At 36.3% G+C, this 21,294-nt stretch overlaps 1 protein-coding gene across 2 annotated transcripts in view; it reads left to right on the top strand.

The window, feature by feature from the left end:
* The first annotated feature begins 312 nt into the window (after positions 1-312).
* Positions 313-21,294, top strand: part of LOC131061086 (AUGMIN subunit 3) — a 242,100-nt gene continuing 221,118 nt past the window's right edge. The window contains exons 1-2 of one of the 2 annotated variants that reach the window (XM_057994597.2): positions 313-644; positions 19,194-19,230. In XM_057994597.2, coding sequence (XP_057850580.2) covers positions 469-644; positions 19,194-19,230 — 213 coding nt within the window. In that variant the 5' untranslated portion in view covers positions 313-468. The remainder of the gene's footprint in view (positions 645-19,193; positions 19,231-21,294) is intronic. The other variant, XM_057994598.2, reaches the window with a different exon arrangement.

Here is a 21,294-nt window from a genome sequence, read left to right as displayed (position 1 = left end):
AGTTACAAATACATTCATAAAATAAGTGTACTTCAATAGACATCTTCAACCTATTTTATAAGATATTCTAACATTTATAAATCAACAAACACATTAAACCTTCATCTCAAACATCAAAATATATAAAAACTAAGCAAATTTGTTTTTCCAAATTTATAAACCAAACCAAAAGTCCCAATCACACCTTGATTTTTTTATTCAACTAAACCCTTTAATAAGTATTTGCGTCAACCCCTTTTATCCATAATTTATATACAGCCGGCCGTTATATAGGATCCCCGTCAAATTTGACGAGAAACCGCTGACGAAGAAAAAGAGGTTTTCTATAGCGGTTTAGAAATAGCGAGAATTCGAAATTAAAGAGCGGTTTGTTTAAAAAAACAAATTAAACGACGGAGCACCTGTCGGGCCACATCTGCGGAAAAAAGCCGAAGCCAGGGGAGGAGTGAATGCAAAGCAAATTAAAAAATGAGCGGGGCGAGTTTGTGCAATCTGCTGGCAGAATTAGGGTTTGCAGACTACGAACATCTCGATCCCGATTCTTTCGAATGGCCGTTTCAATACGAAGAAGCGCACCCCATCCTTCACTGGCTCTGCTCCAATCTCCGCCCTTCTAACGTTCTCTCGCCTCTCGAGGTCGCCCAGTGAGTTCACTTCGTTTCTTTCGCACAATTTCACTACGAATGTTGTTTTTGAATTTGGAAAAATGTGGGATCCTTTGCTGTAGTTTCGGATTGTAATTGCCAAATATCGCAGCGGTTTGACCGTCGCTGTGTTTTTTTTCGAAACATACGCTAGAATTGTCATCCATGACTCATCATCGGCATTGTTATGTGTTCCGTTCCTGATTTTGTTAGCATGGAGTTATGTTATTTTTGACCAATTTACTCTCAGTTCTTACATTATTGTCTCTATCTTGTAATTAATTTCAAGAAGTTTGTAGGAAGAGGTTTTTAAAATATTTTTAGTTATAGAACAAGAGAGCGGAGGCTGAGGAAGCGCCTATGTTAATAAGGCGACTGCTTCTATTGTGACATCACCCTGACAGAGTTCACGAATTTTGATGGTTGTCAGGAGGAAATTCTAGTTCAAGACCCTGAATGTGGTAATTGTAGCCATGTTTTCTGGTGGTTACACTAGAGTGTAAGTTCCAGGAAATTATGGTTATAACACTGCATTCCACATTAATATGAAGAAGGGTATTGTGCCCACCGATAATTGAACCTTGTCCATCTTGCTAATAAGGGCTAGTAAGAATTCTTCGTGGAGGTGATGTTTTACCTGTATTTCTGGATTTCAATACGTTGTACTGTTTGCATGTAAATTCATATTATCATAAGGTTCCCTTAGCTAAAACTGACGAAATTGTTGTATTTTTGTTCAAGATTTAAGCGTGTTCTTCCCTGATCGCTCATTTTTAACATTTTGTTAAAACAGATTCGTCTCAGTCAACCCACATTATATGTTCATGCTTTAATTATTGTTTAGATGTTTCCATGGGACCACATATGTGGGTTGGCTTTGATTCTGCCTAATAGCAGTAGATCAACAGAGCTACATAACGCATATAAGTTGTTGAGAGAAGATTAAAGAGGAGCTGCCCACCAATGCAAATACTTTCTACATGAAATCATTTTAGCACACAGGTTATAAATAGTAAATACCAACCCTTAATCTCAGATGAAAATAATGAGGGACTATAAGAACCTTCAATGGGCTATTTTGGTTGTGATATTCGCAATGTTTGGAAAGACAAAATTTGTTGTATAGATATACTAACCTAGGTTATAATAACGTTAAGTCTGGTTCTAGAGCTAGCAAGTTGTGTTATGCTAACAACCATATGATACTTTCATGAATTATAGGAACTACAATTGGGTTGTAGGGTGACCATGGAAGAGTGTCGAAAAGAGATAGGACTTATGAAGACCCACAAGATACCAATGCATATTATGTGAGGTGGTTCATCTGCTACCAATCTTTAAAACAACATAGCAAAAACCAACACCACAAGGGGAAAATGCTTCAAGGAGCATAAAAGTGAAGTTTCCTCAAATAAGAGCCCCTCCTTAAATGAATTGCATAAAAATGTAGGATGGAAATTGTTTTAAGGAATAAAAAGGGGACAAAATGTGCCTAAAAGTAAGAGACATCAGCAAGGATGTTGCAAGCATGAAACATGTCACACTGTGCTCGTGGTATTGCATCATGCAATAGAGGTATGTTGCATTGAATCAACCGACATCACCTAATCACACACTAAGGGGCCCATAAGCTTGGAGTTATTGTAAATATAAAAAATCATTAGAAAAAAGTATTATATTGGAAATAATGTTATAATAATACAAGACTACACAAAATAAGTGTTAGACCAATAAAACGTACAAAACAAATATGTCAACAAAATGATAAAACTTAACAACACACACATCATGCACTAAAGAAACATACATCATAAACAAACATACGCACAAATACAAAGAAAACATGTGAGAAGAGAGAAAGAGAGAGAAAAGGAAAAATAAATAGAGGGTCGTTTTTTAGCAATGTTGTACTCTTAAGAATGCTAAGTTACGGTTCTAGAGCTAGCAAGTTGTGTTATGCTTACAACCATATGATATTGTCATGAATCATAGGAACTACAAATTGGGTTGTAGGGTGACCATGAAGAGTGTCCAAAAGAGGTAGGACATATGAAGATCCACAAGATACCAATGTATATTATGTGAGGTGGTTCCTATGCTACCAATGTTTTAAACAACATAGCAAAAACCAACACCACAAGGGGAAAATGCTTCAAGGAGCATAAAAGTGAAGTGTCCTCAAATAAGAGCCTTTCCTTAAAATAATTGCATAAAAATGTAGGATGGAAATCATTTTAAGGAATAAAAAGGGGACAAAATGTTCCTAAAAGGAAGAGACATCAACAAGGATGTTGCATGCATGAAACATATCGCATTGTGTTCATGGTATGGCATCATGCAATAGAGGGATGTTGCATAGAAACAACTGACATCATGTAAAATCACACACTAAGGGACCCATACGCTTGGAGTTAGTGTAAGTCACTCAAGGACTCAAGCTCCCAAGATCACTTGCAAAAACCAAAATAACTTTCTACAAAAGAGAAAACAAGGGCATAAATTTGCAATAATGGATGCAAAATATATTAGATCAATATGATCAATGATGTGCATATGCAATCTATGCAGTACAATGAAATGTACATATGAGACGTTGTTTATATAGACAAGGTTGAGAGATAGGACTAACTATGATGATGACAAGTGTCTTAATCCTGTGACATGTGACAACTAGTGATAAGATAGGATAAGATTACATGACACCTAAGGCCTTCTAGAAAGATTCCTATCTGACTAAGTAAACATGTGTGAAAAGGTCCTAACTAGAAACTAGTTAGATAATGTACCTTGTTCACACTACAAAGGGGGAAAATGGATAGGAAACACCCTTGTTCATGCCAATACGCCCCTTAAGTGCAACTTAGGGAGAACATAAAAAAATGCAAAGGATGCAAAGATGGCTCCCAACAATTAGGCCATGTAAGGTACCATTTACAAATAATCTCTCACAAATGGAGAAAATGTACCAATGGTAGTTGCTCAAAATTGGATGTTGAAGATCGTCCACGATCGTCGAACAATGTTCTTCCCCTTAGAAAGAAACAAAACTAAATGTTTCTATATAAAGTCACCCCAATTCTAAAAGGAATATGTAGGAAGAAATCTCAAGACGCATGGTCTTTGAAAAATGCTCAAGTTTCCTCATGTCGATGCTGAAAATTGCCACTTCCAAATTAGGTGTTCTAGGCCGCATTGCTGAAAAAGACAATTCAAAATCTAGAGATGAATGTAGAGCAAGATCCAAAGACTCAAGTTTCTCCTCTAAAGAGAAAGATGCCTGTTGTGACGTTTTCACTCATCGCCCCATTGCAAATGGGGACCCCCACTTTTTTGCCCTTTAGGGTAGTTGTTTTGCTTAGATTGTCTTGGTTTATTAGTAGTTTCCTAGTTTTAGCCTTTGCTTATGAGAGGGTGTCCATCAGAATGCAAAAGGTTTTCAAAGTCGCAAGGAAATGATCTCAAGTGTCAAGTCGCTTTTGCGTGTCAATTTGTCATTCTGAGGTCAATTTTCCACTTTGCCTTAGAAATTGTGAGTGAAAAATGATGAAAAAGTTGCAAATTGATGTGAATTTTGTGCTAAGGTGTTAAAAGTCCCTACAAGGATCGATTTCCCACCAAGGATTGAAACAAGGTTTATCCCATAGGTGTTTGATTCAATATTTGTTTGTTTTGTTGGGAGGGGAAGTACGATGATCAAGGCTTGAGGTGAAAGAGGATGCAACTTGCAGGGATAACAAGGGCTCAACACTTCAAAGCAACAAATGATGAGGGATCAGCTCCAAGAGGATTTCAAGACAAGGATTTCCAAAAGCAAAGATGAGGACTAGCTCAAACATGAAGAAAGCTTCACCATGATGGTGAACAAATGAGGGAAAGACAAATCAAAGACATGATCACAAGGAATTCCAAACATCATGAAGAATGTTCAAGGCAAATTGATTAAGTCTACAAGGCAAGCTGAGGTGGCATTCCAGTCACCATGCGTTCAATCAAAGGGTACCAAGTCAACATTCATTCAAGGATGGAACAAGTGACATGTGGCGCTACATCAAATATTATTCATCTTACCTATCCTCATCTGTCATTGGCCAATGTAATGGTGGTTGTAACAAACCCTAATTAGGGTTTCTATCTTTCGATCTTGGCCATTGATTGTGAATCAATCTGAGCCATTCATTGTAAATGGGACTTCTATGAAGAGCTCAGTGCTCTCATTTGTAAAGGTTAATGTTAAAAGAGTAGAAGAATAGTTTCCAAGGCAATTAAGAATTAGAAGTTAGAGTAGGAGAAGAAGAAATTGTTGCTAAGACTTGTAAACGAATATATTCTTTTCATTGAAGATATGGTGAAATGTGTTGTTTCAACAAGTTGCATGGTTTCTACTTCTCATTTGCTTTAATGTTGATTAGATGAATGGAAGATTTAGTGGGTGCTTAATGGCTTGATTATGCAAAGCTTCTTTATCAACGGATTCACGAGAAGAACTCTCCTCCCATAGTGAACACATCGATGGATCTATTCACGGTAGAGGATATCAAATAGGGGATAAAGAGTTTAGCAAATGGTAAGGCAAGTGATATTGATGGGCTTCAAGCTGAATTTTTAAAGTGGGGAGCTTAGCTTCTTGCACCTCACATAAAGGGAATATTCAATAGTGTCATTCAAGATGGTTTCCCATCGGATTGGACAACTAGTGTGGTTATCCCTCTCTTTAAAAGTGGGGATACCGATAACACATCAAATTACCGCACTATCATGGTCAATCCTCTTTTAGGCAAACTTTTTGGGAGCATGGTAGAGCGTAGAATCAATAGTTGGGCAAAAGTTGAAGGTATAAGGGCCAAAGGTCTGGCTGGTTTCAGACCTAGACATTCCACCATCGATCATTGCATCACTCTCTGACATTTGATAGAGAAAATATGGGACAATCAAGGGGAAGAGGCATATTGTTGTTTTGTAGACTTTAAAAAAGCCTTTGACACGGTGCCTAGAGATAAGTTATGGAACAGAATGGAAGATTTGGGTGTCCCTGACATATATAGAGCGGTTGTCCATAGGTTATACGAGAGAGTTAGAGAAAAAATCAGAACTAGGGAAGGAATGTACGAGTGCTTTGGAAGTGATATTGGTGTTGAGCAGGGGTGCCCCCTATCCCCCACTTTGTTTGGTTTATACATTGATAAACTTGAAACATGGTTAAACAATTTGGAGGGTGAAGGGGTTCATCTTGTAGCATATGTGGTGAAATTACTTTAATATGCTGATGATCTTATCCTAATTTCTAAGACGGCCCATTGTTTGAGGGACCACTTAAGGGCTCTAGAGTACTTTTGTATGGAGGTTGGGATGTAGGTGAACATTTCTAAAACCAAGATCATGATTTTCTCTTTAACAGGAAAGAAAAACAAATTACCTTTCTTTTTGAAGGCAATCCGTTGGAAATTGTGAAAGAATACAAGTATCTAGTGATTGACTTCCACTATAAGCTTAGTTGGGAGACTTGTAGAGCGAAAAGGATATAGGGAGGATGGAAAGCGTCATATTTACTTCAAAATAGGTGCAGAAATGCTGAATATGAGATTGGAAAACCAAAAAAACTCTTTTTGGTTTGTTGGTCACACCGGTTGTTCTCTATGGCTATGAAGTTTGGGGAGGCAGCATGTCAAAATGTCGATGGAGATAGTTAGAAAGAATTCAAAAACACCTAATCACAAGCAATCTCAAAGTTAAATCATCAGTGCCATATGGAATCCTTTTGGTGGAAGCAGGTACTTTTCCATTGGAGGCATCGGCATTAACTGGGTTAATAAGCTATCTAAAGAAGATTGTAAACATGGATAACCAACGGTGGGGCTTAACCGTAGGAAGAAAACTTGGATGAAACAAAACATAAAGTGGTTGAATAAATGGAATATCAATCTGCACGATTGTCTTAATACCAACAAGGAAATAAAGAAGTTTGTCATTGAAAAGTTTCAAACTGCCATGAGGAATAACCACATTGGGCGCAAAAAGGCGTATTACATTAAAGAGTTCAACCCAACTGGGGAACATGGAGATAAAGCATATATAGGGGCAGTTATCAAAGGGAAAGCTAGGCTGTTAGTGGCACAGTTGAAGACTGGTTCGCATCATCTCAGGTGTGAAACGGGTAGGTGGCAAAGGCCCAAGGAGGTATGGGAAGAGAGAACTTGTTTGTTTTGTGGGATGGGAGCAGTGGAGACTGAATGAAGATATTTGGGCTCAGTATGAGATCATTTTGAAGGCCGACAACATGCATCAGTTATTTGACGAGGACAAGATCAACCAAACGGCTAGCTTTCTAGTCAAGATTCATAGCAGGAGATCAAACATGGAAAAATATATTTAGGGGGTTTAGAGTTTGTGATTTTCTTGGTCCCATAGACTGATCAGTCTCGTGGACGTCAGTAAAATCATTCATTCATTCAATGGTGAAATTCGCATATCCATACTACTAGTAGTTTGTTGATTATCAACTTGCCTTGCGTGGTCAACTGGAATCCTTATTCAAGCTTAAGTTCAATTGCTATTCACACATTGATATGCATTGCCTTGATGGTGTCTATGTTGTTGGTGGTAATTTGCATGTCATATATTTACCTCAGAAGATTGCACTAGCTTTGTGGAGTTGTTCATTGATGTCAAAGCAAAGTCTATTAGAGTCTCACCAAGTCATCCACTACATCCTACATTCCTAGGATTAGATTAGACTCTCTAAACCCCCTTTCTTTTTGTTCTTTCTTTGTTAGATGAGTTAGTCCCAAGTTCCAGTAACATTCAAACATTCAAGCATTCATGTACAACTTAAGTCCCCTTGTGATTCCAACATTATCATTTCAAACCATTGAGCTTAGCCACACATCGAGACTCGACATTAGGAACCTTGGAGTCTTCCAATTGATCACGTAGTTTAGGATTTGGGAAGATTTTGTTCAAGAGGGGGTAAAATACTTTGGTATTTTATTCTGTGTTAGAGGTGTCTAAAAAACACATCAACAATGCCTCCTCCAAAAGTTGTGTCAAAGTAGCTACACTCATGTCAAATTGTGAGTAACGATCATGCAAAGAATGAAGAAGAGGGTCAGAGTGTTCCCTCACAACAACTGAAGAAGAATCATCTCCATCAAAGAGAAGATGAATATGATCAATGGTGTCTCCCAAATTTGCAAGGTAGGACTCCACAAACAAACCTGCAATGTTTGTCAAGTAGTCATCACGTCATTGTATCTAGAAGACAATGTATATCTTGTTGCACTAAATCGCAAGTAGCCATGATTGTAGCAACACAAGTATCATCAAATGCAATATTAGATGGAATGCAAGACTCAAGAAATGAATCATATGCGAGAATACCCAAGTTCAAGTAACCAAAGTTCTCAAAATCATTGTTCACGCTAGAAGTCTAATCATCATCCAAAGGATCAAGGCCATCATCAAGAACAAAATCTGAAAAGGTATACAATCGAGATGCATGATCAACCACCCTAATAGCAATGATCTTTCTATTCTCCAAGTTTTCTAGTGATAATTGAATTGGGTGAATTCTACAGTCTTCCTTGCTCCACCATAGGTAATTTGATAGATGTAAAGAAGATTGTTTGACAAATGAGGTACACATAAAACATCATTGAAGGTGCCATCCCCAATATCAATAGATCCCTTCCCAATTAAATGCATATATGCATTATTTCCCATCAAAATAGGTGACATAGCACAAGGCTCAAATGAAGAGAATATAGTCTGTGAATAAGACATATGATGAGATGCACCTGAATCTAGAAGGCATCTCCCTATTCCAAGACTTGTAGAATTAGATTAGACATATAATTTGAGTGGTGCAATTATATCGATCTATTTACTTAAAGAAATATATTTCAATGTTCAAATCAATGGCTATATGGCATGAACCACATTTTACTTAGGTCAGATGTTCTTCCTTGATCGATGCTTGATGCCTTCATCCATTGCGGGTTTTCCTATTTTATGTCTTATGTCCCTTTGAGGAGAGAGAACTCCTTTGGACGTGGCTGCTCCTTTAGAATGGACATAACCCTCCTTAACCTTGCCTCTTCAGGTTCAATCCTTAATGACACCTCTTCACCACCAATTGCTGCCCTATCCATTTCTTAATCGCTGCTGAAGGATCTCTAATTAGCTTAATTGCTGACTTTATTAACTGCTGCTTATAACACATTTTATGTGTCTGCTGCTATACTTTGAATTTTTGCTTTTCTTTTGTTTTTTTGATCTGTCTCCTCCGATTGAATGAATTGTCCTCATATACGCATATATATATCTTCCAAGGGATACAACTTTTCCTTTGTTATTCCTTGGTCGACCTCAAGAAGAGAGGCGTTTTTCCATAAAGGGGTCGGCCTCTTTAGACAAGACATACAATGTTTTGTTTATTTTTCAAGTTGCTTATAGATGGAGGTTGGGCAAGCATAGGGTGTATATTTCATAAACTAAAGAAGTCGACCCATGATCATCTTTGTTGTTTGCACTTAAGCCCTAGGTCGTTTTTTCTTAATTTTGCAGCCCTTCTTCCTATATAAGTAATTCGGGGGCGTGACATAACTTGGTCTTGATCTTCCATGATGTGGTGATTGCCTTCTACTTTTGTTTGGATTTGGACAATATGAATTTTATTGTTGTTCAAAAGATCTTGGGTAGAGGAGTTAAAGTTCTTGAAGACTCATCCTTTCAATGTTGGCCTCCCAAACAAGATTCATCCCTAGAGCACGAAGATTTTGAATTAGAGAAATTGTGTTGGGAAAAAGATATTGATGAACATTGCTTGCAAATGCTGGCTGAGAAATATTATTACGAGCTTCCATGGTAAAGAGGACAAATCCATGGTTTTTTTGCTTGGGGATTGGTCCATAAAATTTGCTTTATGTTCTCCTTTTGAATTGGAAGAAAAGAGAGGATCTAGAGCATCGTCGAGTATATTAGGAGATGAAGATAATTGCGCGAGATTTCTACCCAAATTGTGACTATCAATACAAGCATGTTAGCATTGGAAAGAGGAGCTTGAGGAAGGAGTAGAGGTCGTGGGAAAAGGGCCTTCACTACATTATAAGTATACTTATACACCAGCTTAGCATGAAGAATGTTAGAAAAGGCCAAAATGGAGCAAGACAAAACCAGAGCACCTTGTGTTACTGAGATAAGGATGATATGGGTGCTAGGTGGTTGAAAAATGCCAAAGATTCCTTTAAGAACCATTGATTGCCACCCAAAGAATCACCATGAAGATGCTGATGAGTAAGAAGATAGGGGCCCTGACAATATAGGCAAACTAAATTGAATAAATTCAAAGGTCAATAAAATCAATGTAAAACAAACATAAGCGGCAAACAACTGAATAAATATCTTGAGTGGGGATGAACTAAAGAAATTTGAGTGCCAAAATCATTGCAATGCCAATTGAAATTGCTTAAAGAGATTCCCAACAAGCTCAAACTAGTGTCAAAACCATTGCATAACCAATAGAAATTGCTAATGCAAGCTCCCATCAAACTTATGAAAGTGCTCTTAACTACTTTATACCCAAAGGAAATTGCCACAAAATACTCCCCACTAATGATTAGAGGAACCAATTAGAAAATGAAACTTGCTAGTGAGGAAAGGGAGAGTAATGGTGGCAAGGAAATTGTTGAAAAAGAAGGAAATGTAGGTAGGAAAGGGTAAAACCCATTAAGAAAATAAATCCAAAGGCACTCATGAAGACAAAATGAAAGGAGTTAAAAGAGGTGTGAGGCCGTCTTTCCTTATCCTCTTTAGCAATTTATAAAAAATCGCTAAAGATTTCCTTATTATTATTACAATTGTCTTCAAGAGTTAGGGACTAGTGACCTTCCTTGAGACTTAGATTTGCTAACCAATTGGAGGCATGATTTGCTTCTCTTTCAGTGTGAATAAGGCTGAAGTTTACAAACCTTAGAAGAAGAGTCCTAGCCTCTTGGATAATATCTTGGATTCTCCAGTGGGTGAAGGGAAATGAAGGTATCCCTCAAAGCCATTTGTGATTAGTATGTGCATCTAGTATCTTATGTTTCTTTAAATAGATTACAACATGTTGATACAAGCACATACTTCTATGCCATAAAAGTGGAATCAGACATAGTTAATTCTCCACAATTAAATCCTTGAAGGAAAGAGGTTGCAATTTATAGATCTTTACAGATCAAGGAAGTTTCAACAACATTCCTTCATATAGATTCAAAGCAATAGAATCATAAAACATGAAGAAAAGAGACAAGACACAAAACACAAATATATGTGGGAAAACCCTTTTGGGTAAAAAACCCCACACTCTAAAACACAGCCAATGTATTATTCAGCAACAAGGTTACAATACATTTTCAGGCTCTAAGCCTTTACAATGAGATTTACTTGACTCTTCCAAGTGGGCATCAACTTCACCAAAGCACATCTGTGAGAAGTTTTTACAAACTCCTCTCTCCAAATGAGTGACCAAGTGACATGTTGCACTCTATTGTGCTCTCCTCACTTTGTATTTACGAATATCCTCCCTTACGGGTTCCATAGTGATATGACAATCTATTAAGTTAGCAACTTAGGATATAATGAAATATGCATCAAATAGAATCCAATAATTAATGCTAGGGCTCTCAAAGGTTGAGACACCTTAATCCCAACAATGGGAAATATTTCCACCTTTAAGGCTATTGGTGAAAATGATTGACTTTCCCTTCATAGTTAAATTGCACACACAATTTTGTACTCCAAGTTTGAGACCCATTACCAATCCTTTTGCTTCCTAAGCATGGTTGGTGTTGGTTTTGGGGAAGTAAGTACCAAAGGCTAACACATCTCCATTTTAATTTCTAAGAATAGCTCTTCTCCTTGAAAGACACAGGTTTTATAATAATGGATACCTTCAATTGATTGTTGTCTTTGACTTTGAGTTTCATTTGGAGAATGCAACTCTAAGAGAAAGCCACAACCGCCTCCTCCCATAATTGGTCTTGATTCTTTCCCTACTATTGAAGATTTTGTTGTTTCTTTCTAGCTGAATCTTCCGCCCAATCATGGCTAGTGTTAAATGCTAGAGATCTTGGAGAGTGTTGAGTATGATTGGGCATTATCAAGACTCAAAATGATCTTTGAAAGATATTCCAATAACCCTTTTTAGGTTGAAACTAAGAAGCAGTTTCAAATAATGAACGCTTTCTTCTTTTTTGGCCGCCTTTCCTCTTAAGTTGTAGTAGGAATTTAGCCTCGGCCATGCTTTAGAATTCCATATTCTACCTCATGAAAAGTTAGAACCAATATATTTTTTGAACTCAACTAGCTTGCTATATCCTTCTTGAACAAAGTAGATGCCATCCCCTACAATCTACATAATATCCACAATTTTCGGGAGAGTTATTTAAATCTTGGATAATCTAAGAATCTCCACCATTTCTCCCTAGTATTTGTTCTCCCTAAATCCTCACCTATTGCTAAGTTAGGTAGATATATTATCAAAAATAGGATTAGCATAGAGATGTTTGTTTGCAAACCATTAATTATCCTAAATGGACGCGATTCTATCATTTTGGGCAATCCAAAAATTGTGTCTAGCAATTAGATTCTTAATTTCCTTCATTCGTATCCATTTTCTCTTTAAAGATGATTACAAGAAAGCATGTTTAGTGGATTGGCCCTTGAAGATATAGGTCCATGCAATATGCTTATTAGTAATGACCCTCCAAACTAACGTTTCTAGAAGGGCTTGGTTGAAAAGTCGAAGATCCTTGATACCAAGATTGTTGGGATAAGTTTGTCACACAATTTGCAATTCTAATGTTTGATTTATTTATTAATTTGTGAGCTCTCATTGAAAAGGGCACCTTACTATGACGTAGCCATTTTTCCATGTGTATGCATTGATATGATGCATATAAGAGAGTCTTTTCACGTACAAGATTTGTAAGAGTATCAATGACAATGTAAGAATATGTAAGAGGTGTAAGAGATTCTGTGATGTATGCAAGAGCATGCAAGAGTGGGGTTACATTGTTTACTTGATTTGTTGAACAACTTTTGACACATGTTGTGATGAGTCATATACCATCTTTGAATAGAGATATTGGAGCTAAAATGGAGCACCCAAGTTGTTGAGAAAACAATGACAAAGTTATGATAGATTATCATAAGTGTAAGGAATATGCTATTTTAGCTTGTGTACTCATCTTAGGATTTGGGTATTGGATTTTGACAAAGAATTAGGATACCATATTTGGGCTGGTTCTAGGCTATGGCTTCCATACATAATTGGTGGTTTCATTCATTGCTTCTATTTATTTGGTGCTTGAGATGTAGGTTTCATAATGTATTTCTAGGTGGTGTTATGTTTCCAAAAACTCTCTAGACATAGTTGTGATGCATGAGGGTGACTGTTCTTGGATTGTATTGTAATCTTATTATTGTCTATTAATTAAAAAGACATTGAGATCTTTCCTACCATGATTTTCCTTGAAATTTTTTTCCTAGGATCAATTTTTGTGTTATGTGATTGTATTTCAATGCATTATTTCTTTTTTGAAATTATCTAGATTGTATTTTCTATACATTTCCTTTCATAGATTGCTGTAGGAAGCATTTTCGTTATGTTATATCTTTCGTAGTCCTCCCTCATTGCTAGAACGAATGTTTTACTAGGAGATTAAGGGGTTCTTGAAGTGGTCCCTTGTGCCTTTCTAGAGATATACATTTTAGTATTGATTTTCGAGAATTCTTTTGGGGGTAATCAATAATGAAAAGAAGATGATAGGGATAGCATGGAGGAAAAATTTTAGGAGGACCAATGTCCTAGTCAACAAAAGCCTCCTTTTCTAGCCTTCCAAAACCTTGTTGAATCTATCCACCATAGCATTCCATAGGTTTTTTTATTGCCTCCAAGAAATATAGGGAAACACAAATAGGTGTCAAACACACTTCCTTTTATAAAGGATAAACATGTACATAGGAAGTCTTGTTCCAGTTCATTAATGTTAAGAAAGATAATCTTGCTTTTATCTTTATTAATTTTCTGACTAGAAGCTAATACATAATCTCTCAAAAGACGTTTGATAATGTTTACTTACCCAATTAAAAGAGTTGAGAGTCATTGTGTCAGACACAAATTGTTGGTGCATTAGCACTATCCCATCAAAGGAGGCTTTTAGCCCCTTTTAGAATCCATATTTCTTTAAGAGAGATGATGTACTTGTCAAGAGCTTCAACCATAATGATGAAGAGGTATGGAGAAAGGGGGTTGCCCTGGCAAAAACCTCTAGTGGTTGAGAAGAATTCATTTGTAGAAACATTCACAAGGATTGAGAAATAGACTCAGGAATAAATTCCTTTGATCCAATCCCTCCATTTAATACTCAAATCGAATTTCTCTAGAACTCTATCTAGGAAAACCCACTTGACTCTATTATAGATTCTGGCTTTATCTAGCTTGATGATTATTGTTTTCTTATCATTGGCATTAAGACAATATAGTAATTCATGAACCATAACAATTCCTTAAGGAATTTGTCTGCTTTTAAGAAAACCACTTTGTCCTTCAACTATCAAGGTCAAAAGGAGGAATTTGATTCAGTTGACTATAACCTTAACCTTAGAGATGGTTTTGTACATTGTTTTGACTTTTGAGCTTCATTCTTCTTTGGAATAAGAACTAAGAGGGTTGAGTTCATGGATTCGGGATCGATCTAGACTCCTTTAATTCTTGCACAACTCCCAACAAAATCACTCCCCATTAGATCCCAAAAATGATGAAGAAAATATAGGGAAACCATTATGACAAGGGACATGATTCCCTACCATATCAAAAGGGGCAGCCCTAACTTCTATAGATATATTTTGCACTTGAGTCCCATTGTCAAATGCATCAATGATGATTGGAATAGGACCAAAGAACAAGTCTTTCTTTCTCTTTGTTCGTTGCCTACCTCATGAATATGGCCCTTAGTTTCAATTATAGAGATAATGTTCCTTTGGCTTCTCATCTTGCAAGTTAGATGAAAAAGCTTAGTGTTGTGATTCCCTCGTTGAACTATTTGATTTTTTACTTGTGTATCCAATACATTACCTCACATTTGTAAATGTTGTCATGCTAGATGGCTGCATCTTTCTCCTAATTTTTCAGAGGGTCTAAGAAATCATTGGCTTGGAGTTTTTTTGAATTTCTATAATCCTATTCTACATATCATTTTTATTGTAATATTTAGGGAAGAATTAGATGCAATAGTAAATCTAGCCTATGAACAACAAGAATGATTAACATAAATTCAAATGCAAACAAGATGAGAATAACAACATTCTAATATTTGTATGCAAGGTTCATGATTTGTTATGAAAAACAAAAGAAATGGCTAGAATATATGGACTCTACAATGCACAGGTCAGGGTAACAAGTGTTCTTTGGAGGTCAAATTAGGCATAGTGATTTGTTGGATTGATTCAACATGTAATAGCAATGGTGTCGAGAAGTTGTCTTGATGAGGGAGTGATGGCAGTTGACCACTAAATAAAGGAGCGAATGAGGTAGAGTTGGCACTAGATTCCCATCAATCAATGAGATGACATGTGTTCTTATTTCTTAATTTACCTAAGTAAACTTAATACAAGGTGTAATTATATGATTATACCAACACTTGATTTGAAACAAGCTTTTGAAATCTTGACATAACATTCCTTCAGTTGCAGTTTCAAAGCTTTTAGCTTTCTATTTAAAATATACATGTTTTTCCCGTAGAAAGTGTGACAATCTTTCCTAAAATTGAAACAACTATATCCAAGTCCTTATGCTCTAACCATATTTTTTCAAATTAAATATGCACTCTTTGGGAACATATCTTGTTCAATAGTCAAAGAAAAGTCCAATCATTTAGAGCTCGCTTCAGTGGCAACCTCCAAATAGAAGACATCATCCTTGTTGAGCCATAAGTTAGAGGCAAGGAGTTTATTGGTCCTTGCAGCAATGTTGTTCGTTCTCCTCCTATTGGACCAGGTAAACTAACCACATTGAGGTTTGACATTCCACAAGTTAGAGTCCTTGGGGAACCTTGCAGCAATGTTGTTGTTCCCTCTCCTCTTGTTGGACTAGGTAAACCAACTACATTGATGTTTGACCTTCCACAAGTTAGATTCCTTGAGGAAAGTGATAAACAATGATCATCACTCGTGTCTTTGGGTCCCTCTTTCTCTTAGAGGAATTGCTTTTGGCATTTAAATCTCTTCTACAATCCATTGAGAATCTACTTTCACTCTCATGAACTTAATTTGGTATTAGCAAAGGTTCTTCTCGTATTTGGATCGAGGACCATAAACATTACTCAGAGAAAATAAAAACTTAATAGTAACTCCTCTCACTAGGAAATCCAACCAAGACTGTGAGGAGTAGATCTCTTGGAGTGACATCTCTTGACAGTTCTAGATAATAGTTAATCATCCTGAAGAGCTCCTAACTGCCTTGGTTATAATTCCCCATTTCTTGAGGAAGAGAAGAAAGTCATGGGTGACTTGCATCTTTTTGAACTTAGTATCTTTAAGTAAGACTATCATTGGATATATTTCTCCAAGAGTCTACAATGTAGTTGTCTCTTGGATGGGGAGTTTAGTCCCCTAATATTCTAGAATTGGATATTCTTGGACTAAGCTTAGATCTCTTAGTGTCTGGCAAGATATCTTCCTATTGAAGTTGGTGCCTTGCAACCACATCCGCAAGGGCTGCTGTTTGTTAGGCTACATACCTATTCAACCTTCTTGGTTTGATGCTTTTATAATCTCCCTTTCTCTTCTTTGAATATTTGTGGAAGAGTGATTTTCCATTGCCCTCCTACTTAAGAGTTTGATCCTTCTAGCATTCGTTGATTCTTCGCATCCTTGTCTTGTTCCATCTCTATAATGAATGCTTGTTGGGGGGCTTCCTTGCCCTAGTTTTGTTTCCTTGGGCTTGAGGCTTTCTGGCATTCTATGGGCTTCTCTAAGAGTTTCCCCAAATCTTCTTTGAAATTGTAGTCTCAGGCAATCCTTCCTTCTTCACCCCTTCCTTGAATTTGAATTGAGTTTCTTTGACTAATTGCTTGCTTTCTTGAATATTGACCATTTCCTCAATACACTTATTGCCTCTTGCATCTGTGTTTTTGTTCCTTACTGTCTGCTTCTTCTTAGGCTTCATGAAACTGTGATTATCTCTGTTCCATTCTATCTTCGTTCTTTTCTTTCTAGACCTTTTTCCGTATAGCAGGGAATTCTCAAATAAGCCTTATTCATTGCTCCTCTACATCTTAAGTGCAAACTCTCATAATCTAAAGTTTCTTTCCATTCAAAGTTCTTGCTTTTAATGTGATTTTCTTTGGCAGGGGGGGAGGTGTAATGTAATTCAGCACAGTTCTTGGCATATGCAAAAAGGCTTTTGCCACAACACAGTATTGATACATCAATTGCTGCTCCTATAAATTTTGCAATCATGTTGAAGGCATAAGGTGACCAAATTTTTCGAGGGAGAGCATACATGTGAATCTACATAGGTGCCGTTAGAATTTCTTTTGAGGAGTTGAAACTCATGCTATTGTTTCATAAAAAGACACTTGTGTTTTAAAAGTAGTATGGCCCTCCACCAAACATGCCATCCTTATTTGATCCATTGGCAAATATGGCTATATAGTATCCACTGGCATAGGAGAGCATTCCCCTTTTGTTTGCTAGTTCTTTCCTGTCCAGGAGTATAACTCTTTCAATGAAAGTTGGGTACTGAGAAATCTATAGGTCAAATTTCTACCTTCGAAGGTAGATATATTTTTTTAGAATTCTACTGCATTGAGATCAATGATAGGAGAATCCTATGAGGATGGCATGCATGGATTTGAAGATTTGCTAGATTGATCCATTTTCCTTTTACTTCCTGCTGTCAACACTGCATCTATTTTCTTCTCTAATTGGTATAGTCTGATCCAACCACCGTATCTTTGACAGAAAAAGGTGGGGTATGTGAAGCCCCGTACTTGATGTCATTGAGGGAGAACCAATAACCAGAGGCACTAAAAACAAACACCAAATCTCTTAAAAATCCTTCAGAAACGAAGACCTCACCAAATATAAGGGAGCTCTTCATCATTCCTCTTTTCCCAACTTTTGTCCATCTTCATTTATTACACCTTGAGACCCTGTTACTATTTTGTAGTTACTTCTCATTTAATCACAATGTTTTTATTATTATTAAACTTGTGACATTTTAATAGGAGAAGATTGAACATATGGTGACATGTCTTTCCCCCAAATTATCCCAATGTCATCCAACTTCATTGAGTCTTTGAAAGTAGTGTGCGTGCATGACTACATGGAGATTTTGGCTGTATATAATTGCTTTAGCATATGGTCCAAGTCTATATTTTGTCTATCGTGAAATAGCATGATTTTGTATTGTACTTCTGACAATAGGAAATAGTTCCTTGTCATTATAACTGATTACTTCCTCTTAGTAAATGATTAATGGCAGTTCTCTTCCATTAAATTTACAGTATTTACTAATACTTTTTAAAATCAATTTCTTGGAAAATGGAATAGAGCTGTAGCAAACAAAGGACACATTATCCCCCATAATTAGTTCGTGCAAAGTGGTAAAAATTCATTGTTAAATCTTTTCTAATAGCATTATTGATCTGCTTTTGTAAATTCTGCCAATGTTTGGATTTGATTTATTGTATGTTTTAAATCCCTCAAATTTCCTCTACTTGGTAACCTTCGTGGGCTCATCTAGCCCCACTTTTTTTTTGTAATTTCACTGGGTAACCATTTTTATTTCAAAGCTGTGGTTTGCTTGAGACAATTGTGGATGATGCTGTGGTAGTAAAATATACTGAGAGTAGTTATAAAGGTGTTGATTATGGGATCGCTTTGTACTATTGTAATATTCAAGTATATTAAGGCTTTTGGTTATGTCACGTCTTCTAGGTTTTACATGGGGTCCTAGTCACTTCGTTTGTTTAGTGTTGAAGAGAATTGGAAGCACAGAGCAGGTAGCACTTTTGTTTATTATTTCTTGATGCTTTGAAAAATGACAAAGATTTTGATGTGTTAATTGAGTACCCTTTCCTGAGACCATCTAAGCTAATTTCATTTGGAACCAATTGTTTTTAGAGGGTTGAAGAGAGTTGGCACTTTATTAAATTAAAATTGAGATTGTAGTAGAAGCTGTGCGACAAAGTCTTATAGCGCTTCTTTTCTAGTTTTGACTTTTTTTTGTTTTAAGAATTTAACTCTTTTTTATTGGAGCTGTGTTCAAGACTTTATTTATTTGTTCTTTGCTTCTATGAAGAATGTTATTCATTTCTTAATACAAAGTGGGGATTATAACTTACCCCATGATGGTCGTTGCAGTTGACATATGATTGAAAATATTTTTATTTAGTTATTGGAGGAATTTTATTACATTAGCTTTGGCTTTAGACTTTCCTCTCTGCATGTCAACCATTTTTCATACCTAAAACCCTTCTCATATTCAAATCCAACAATATTTGGCAGGTATGAAGAACTTCTGGCTGAAGGAAAGTTGTTGGAGGTATTTTTCTACCCTGTTTTGTCAATGGTAAAAAGAGTAAGGTAGATTCAAATTTATCATTTTTATTTTTTTTGGGAATCTTGAGAGATGTACTCTGTTTCAGTGGATGCCTATGCCTTATAACTTTTTACATGTCCAGCCATTTCCTAGTTACATACTTTCAAGGCAACTTTTCTGTTTTTTCATTAGGCACAAGAAAAACAAGGTATTGATAAAAGAGAGCCCAAAAATCCTACATCCCTGTATCTGCTTCCCAGCTCAGTTGTAATCTAGTAACTTTTATAATTGTAATAATGGTAGTAAGATCATGAAAACATAGAGTGTTGGTTGAAAATTTTGTACCCTTGGGGGATGTGCAAAATTGTGGTTTCAGCCACAGTGTGTGGGTATGATACTCTCCTAATTTAGGGAAGGCTCCCCCTATCTATAAACTAAACTTAAACTAAAAATGGATGGGCCAACGGTCTTTCTTCTTCTTTCAAGAAAAACTATATCCTTTTTTCTTCACAGAAAAGTGATAGCAATTGAAAATAACAGTAGCAACAACTTATAAAACAAAGTGAGAGAAAGGAAATGAAGTTTCCTGAAAGCACAAAGACTTCCGTCACTTCCTTCGGGACGAGACAACAATATCAAGCACAAAGTCTTGAATATATGAAGTCCTATCTACCCATTTATGATGATGAGAACTGTAATGTCCCCACTTTGAAATATAATATAGTAATAAATAATAATAATAATAAAATTTAAATAGTAAAAATTAAATTAAAATATAAAGAATATAATTAAATAAACTTAATTAAAATTTAATTAAGTTAATGAATGGTCAAAAGTTATGGAAGGAAAAGTTGCGACTCCCCCAACAATGAGATATAAAAGTGAGAAGAAAACCTCATTTCAGAGGGGGATAATATGGAAATCAGAAGTGCAGATCTGATTTAAATAAGAAGGGCAGATTCGATTGTGAAAGGTTGTGTCCCTTTCAAAGGGTAGAAATAATGAAGAGTTGCACTCTTTCAAAGGGTGCTAATGGTGAAAGGGTGTGTCTCTTGCCAAAGGGCATACATGATGAAGAGGTGTGATCTCTCCCTCACATTGAAAGATATAAAGGAAAGGAATCAAAAGCATTCAGTAACATCACCATAGATCAGATCAAATCAGATCAGAACTGTTTATAAGCTACATGCAATAACATCCTTGCTCTTGGTGGTATGCATGAGGATGTGCTTAATATGTATGCTGCCTGATAATGTTCTTATGCAGAATTTAATAGTAATATAAACATAGATTGCAATATGTATGACAGTCATACTTAATTTTACATATATTCATAATACACGAGAAGTTAGCACACTTATAGTCTATGTCATGTTATTACTGTCAGTATTTAAGAAGATGGGAATGAGATGTTTCCAAGAGGGGCAGTCCAAATCTAGACAATAGGGTGATTCCCAAGAGAGGGTGGGGATCAACGTCCCGAGAACCTTGAGGGACAGGGTCCCGGGATAGGGTAAGGGCTTGGATTTGTAAACTTTGAGGGAACCTATTGTATTTGGTATCTAAGCGCTTGGGTAACATTCACATTCTCTTCTTCCTTAAAACTGAAGTAGTAACAAAGTTTGGCACTTGCATTAAGAATTATGTATGTATAATAGATGAGCAAGTTACTTATTAATAAATTAATGGAATATCATTGATTTGATTCATATTAAGATAGAATTGTCTCCTAATCAATTTAGTTTAAGTCATAAGTACATTGGAATAGGTTAATTATGGCTAAAAGAGGCCTAAACCTAGTAGGGGACAAAGTCTGAAATATATTGCCCCTCTTGATGCAAAACAGCAAGAACTAGTGTGAACTCAAAGTCTCATAGTTATTCCTTAACACAAAAATGATTTCTACTCTAACTTCTTTCAAGAACAAGTATAGACACAAAGTTCTACAACCTCCCTCAATAGAATCTCTCTCTAATCTATATTAATCTCCAATATTTGCAGCACAAAGTTTGCAAGACAAATTTGATTAAGCTCTCGCATGCAAGAAAGGCAATATTTGAACACAAA

The sequence above is a fragment of the Cryptomeria japonica genome, chromosome 4 (genome assembly GCF_030272615.1).
Source record: "Cryptomeria japonica chromosome 4, Sugi_1.0, whole genome shotgun sequence".
In the NCBI taxonomy this organism is placed as follows: Eukaryota; Viridiplantae; Streptophyta; class Pinopsida; order Cupressales; family Cupressaceae; genus Cryptomeria; species Cryptomeria japonica.
Note: the sequence above shows the minus strand (reverse complement) of the source record. Positions and strands in the feature narration are given on the sequence as shown.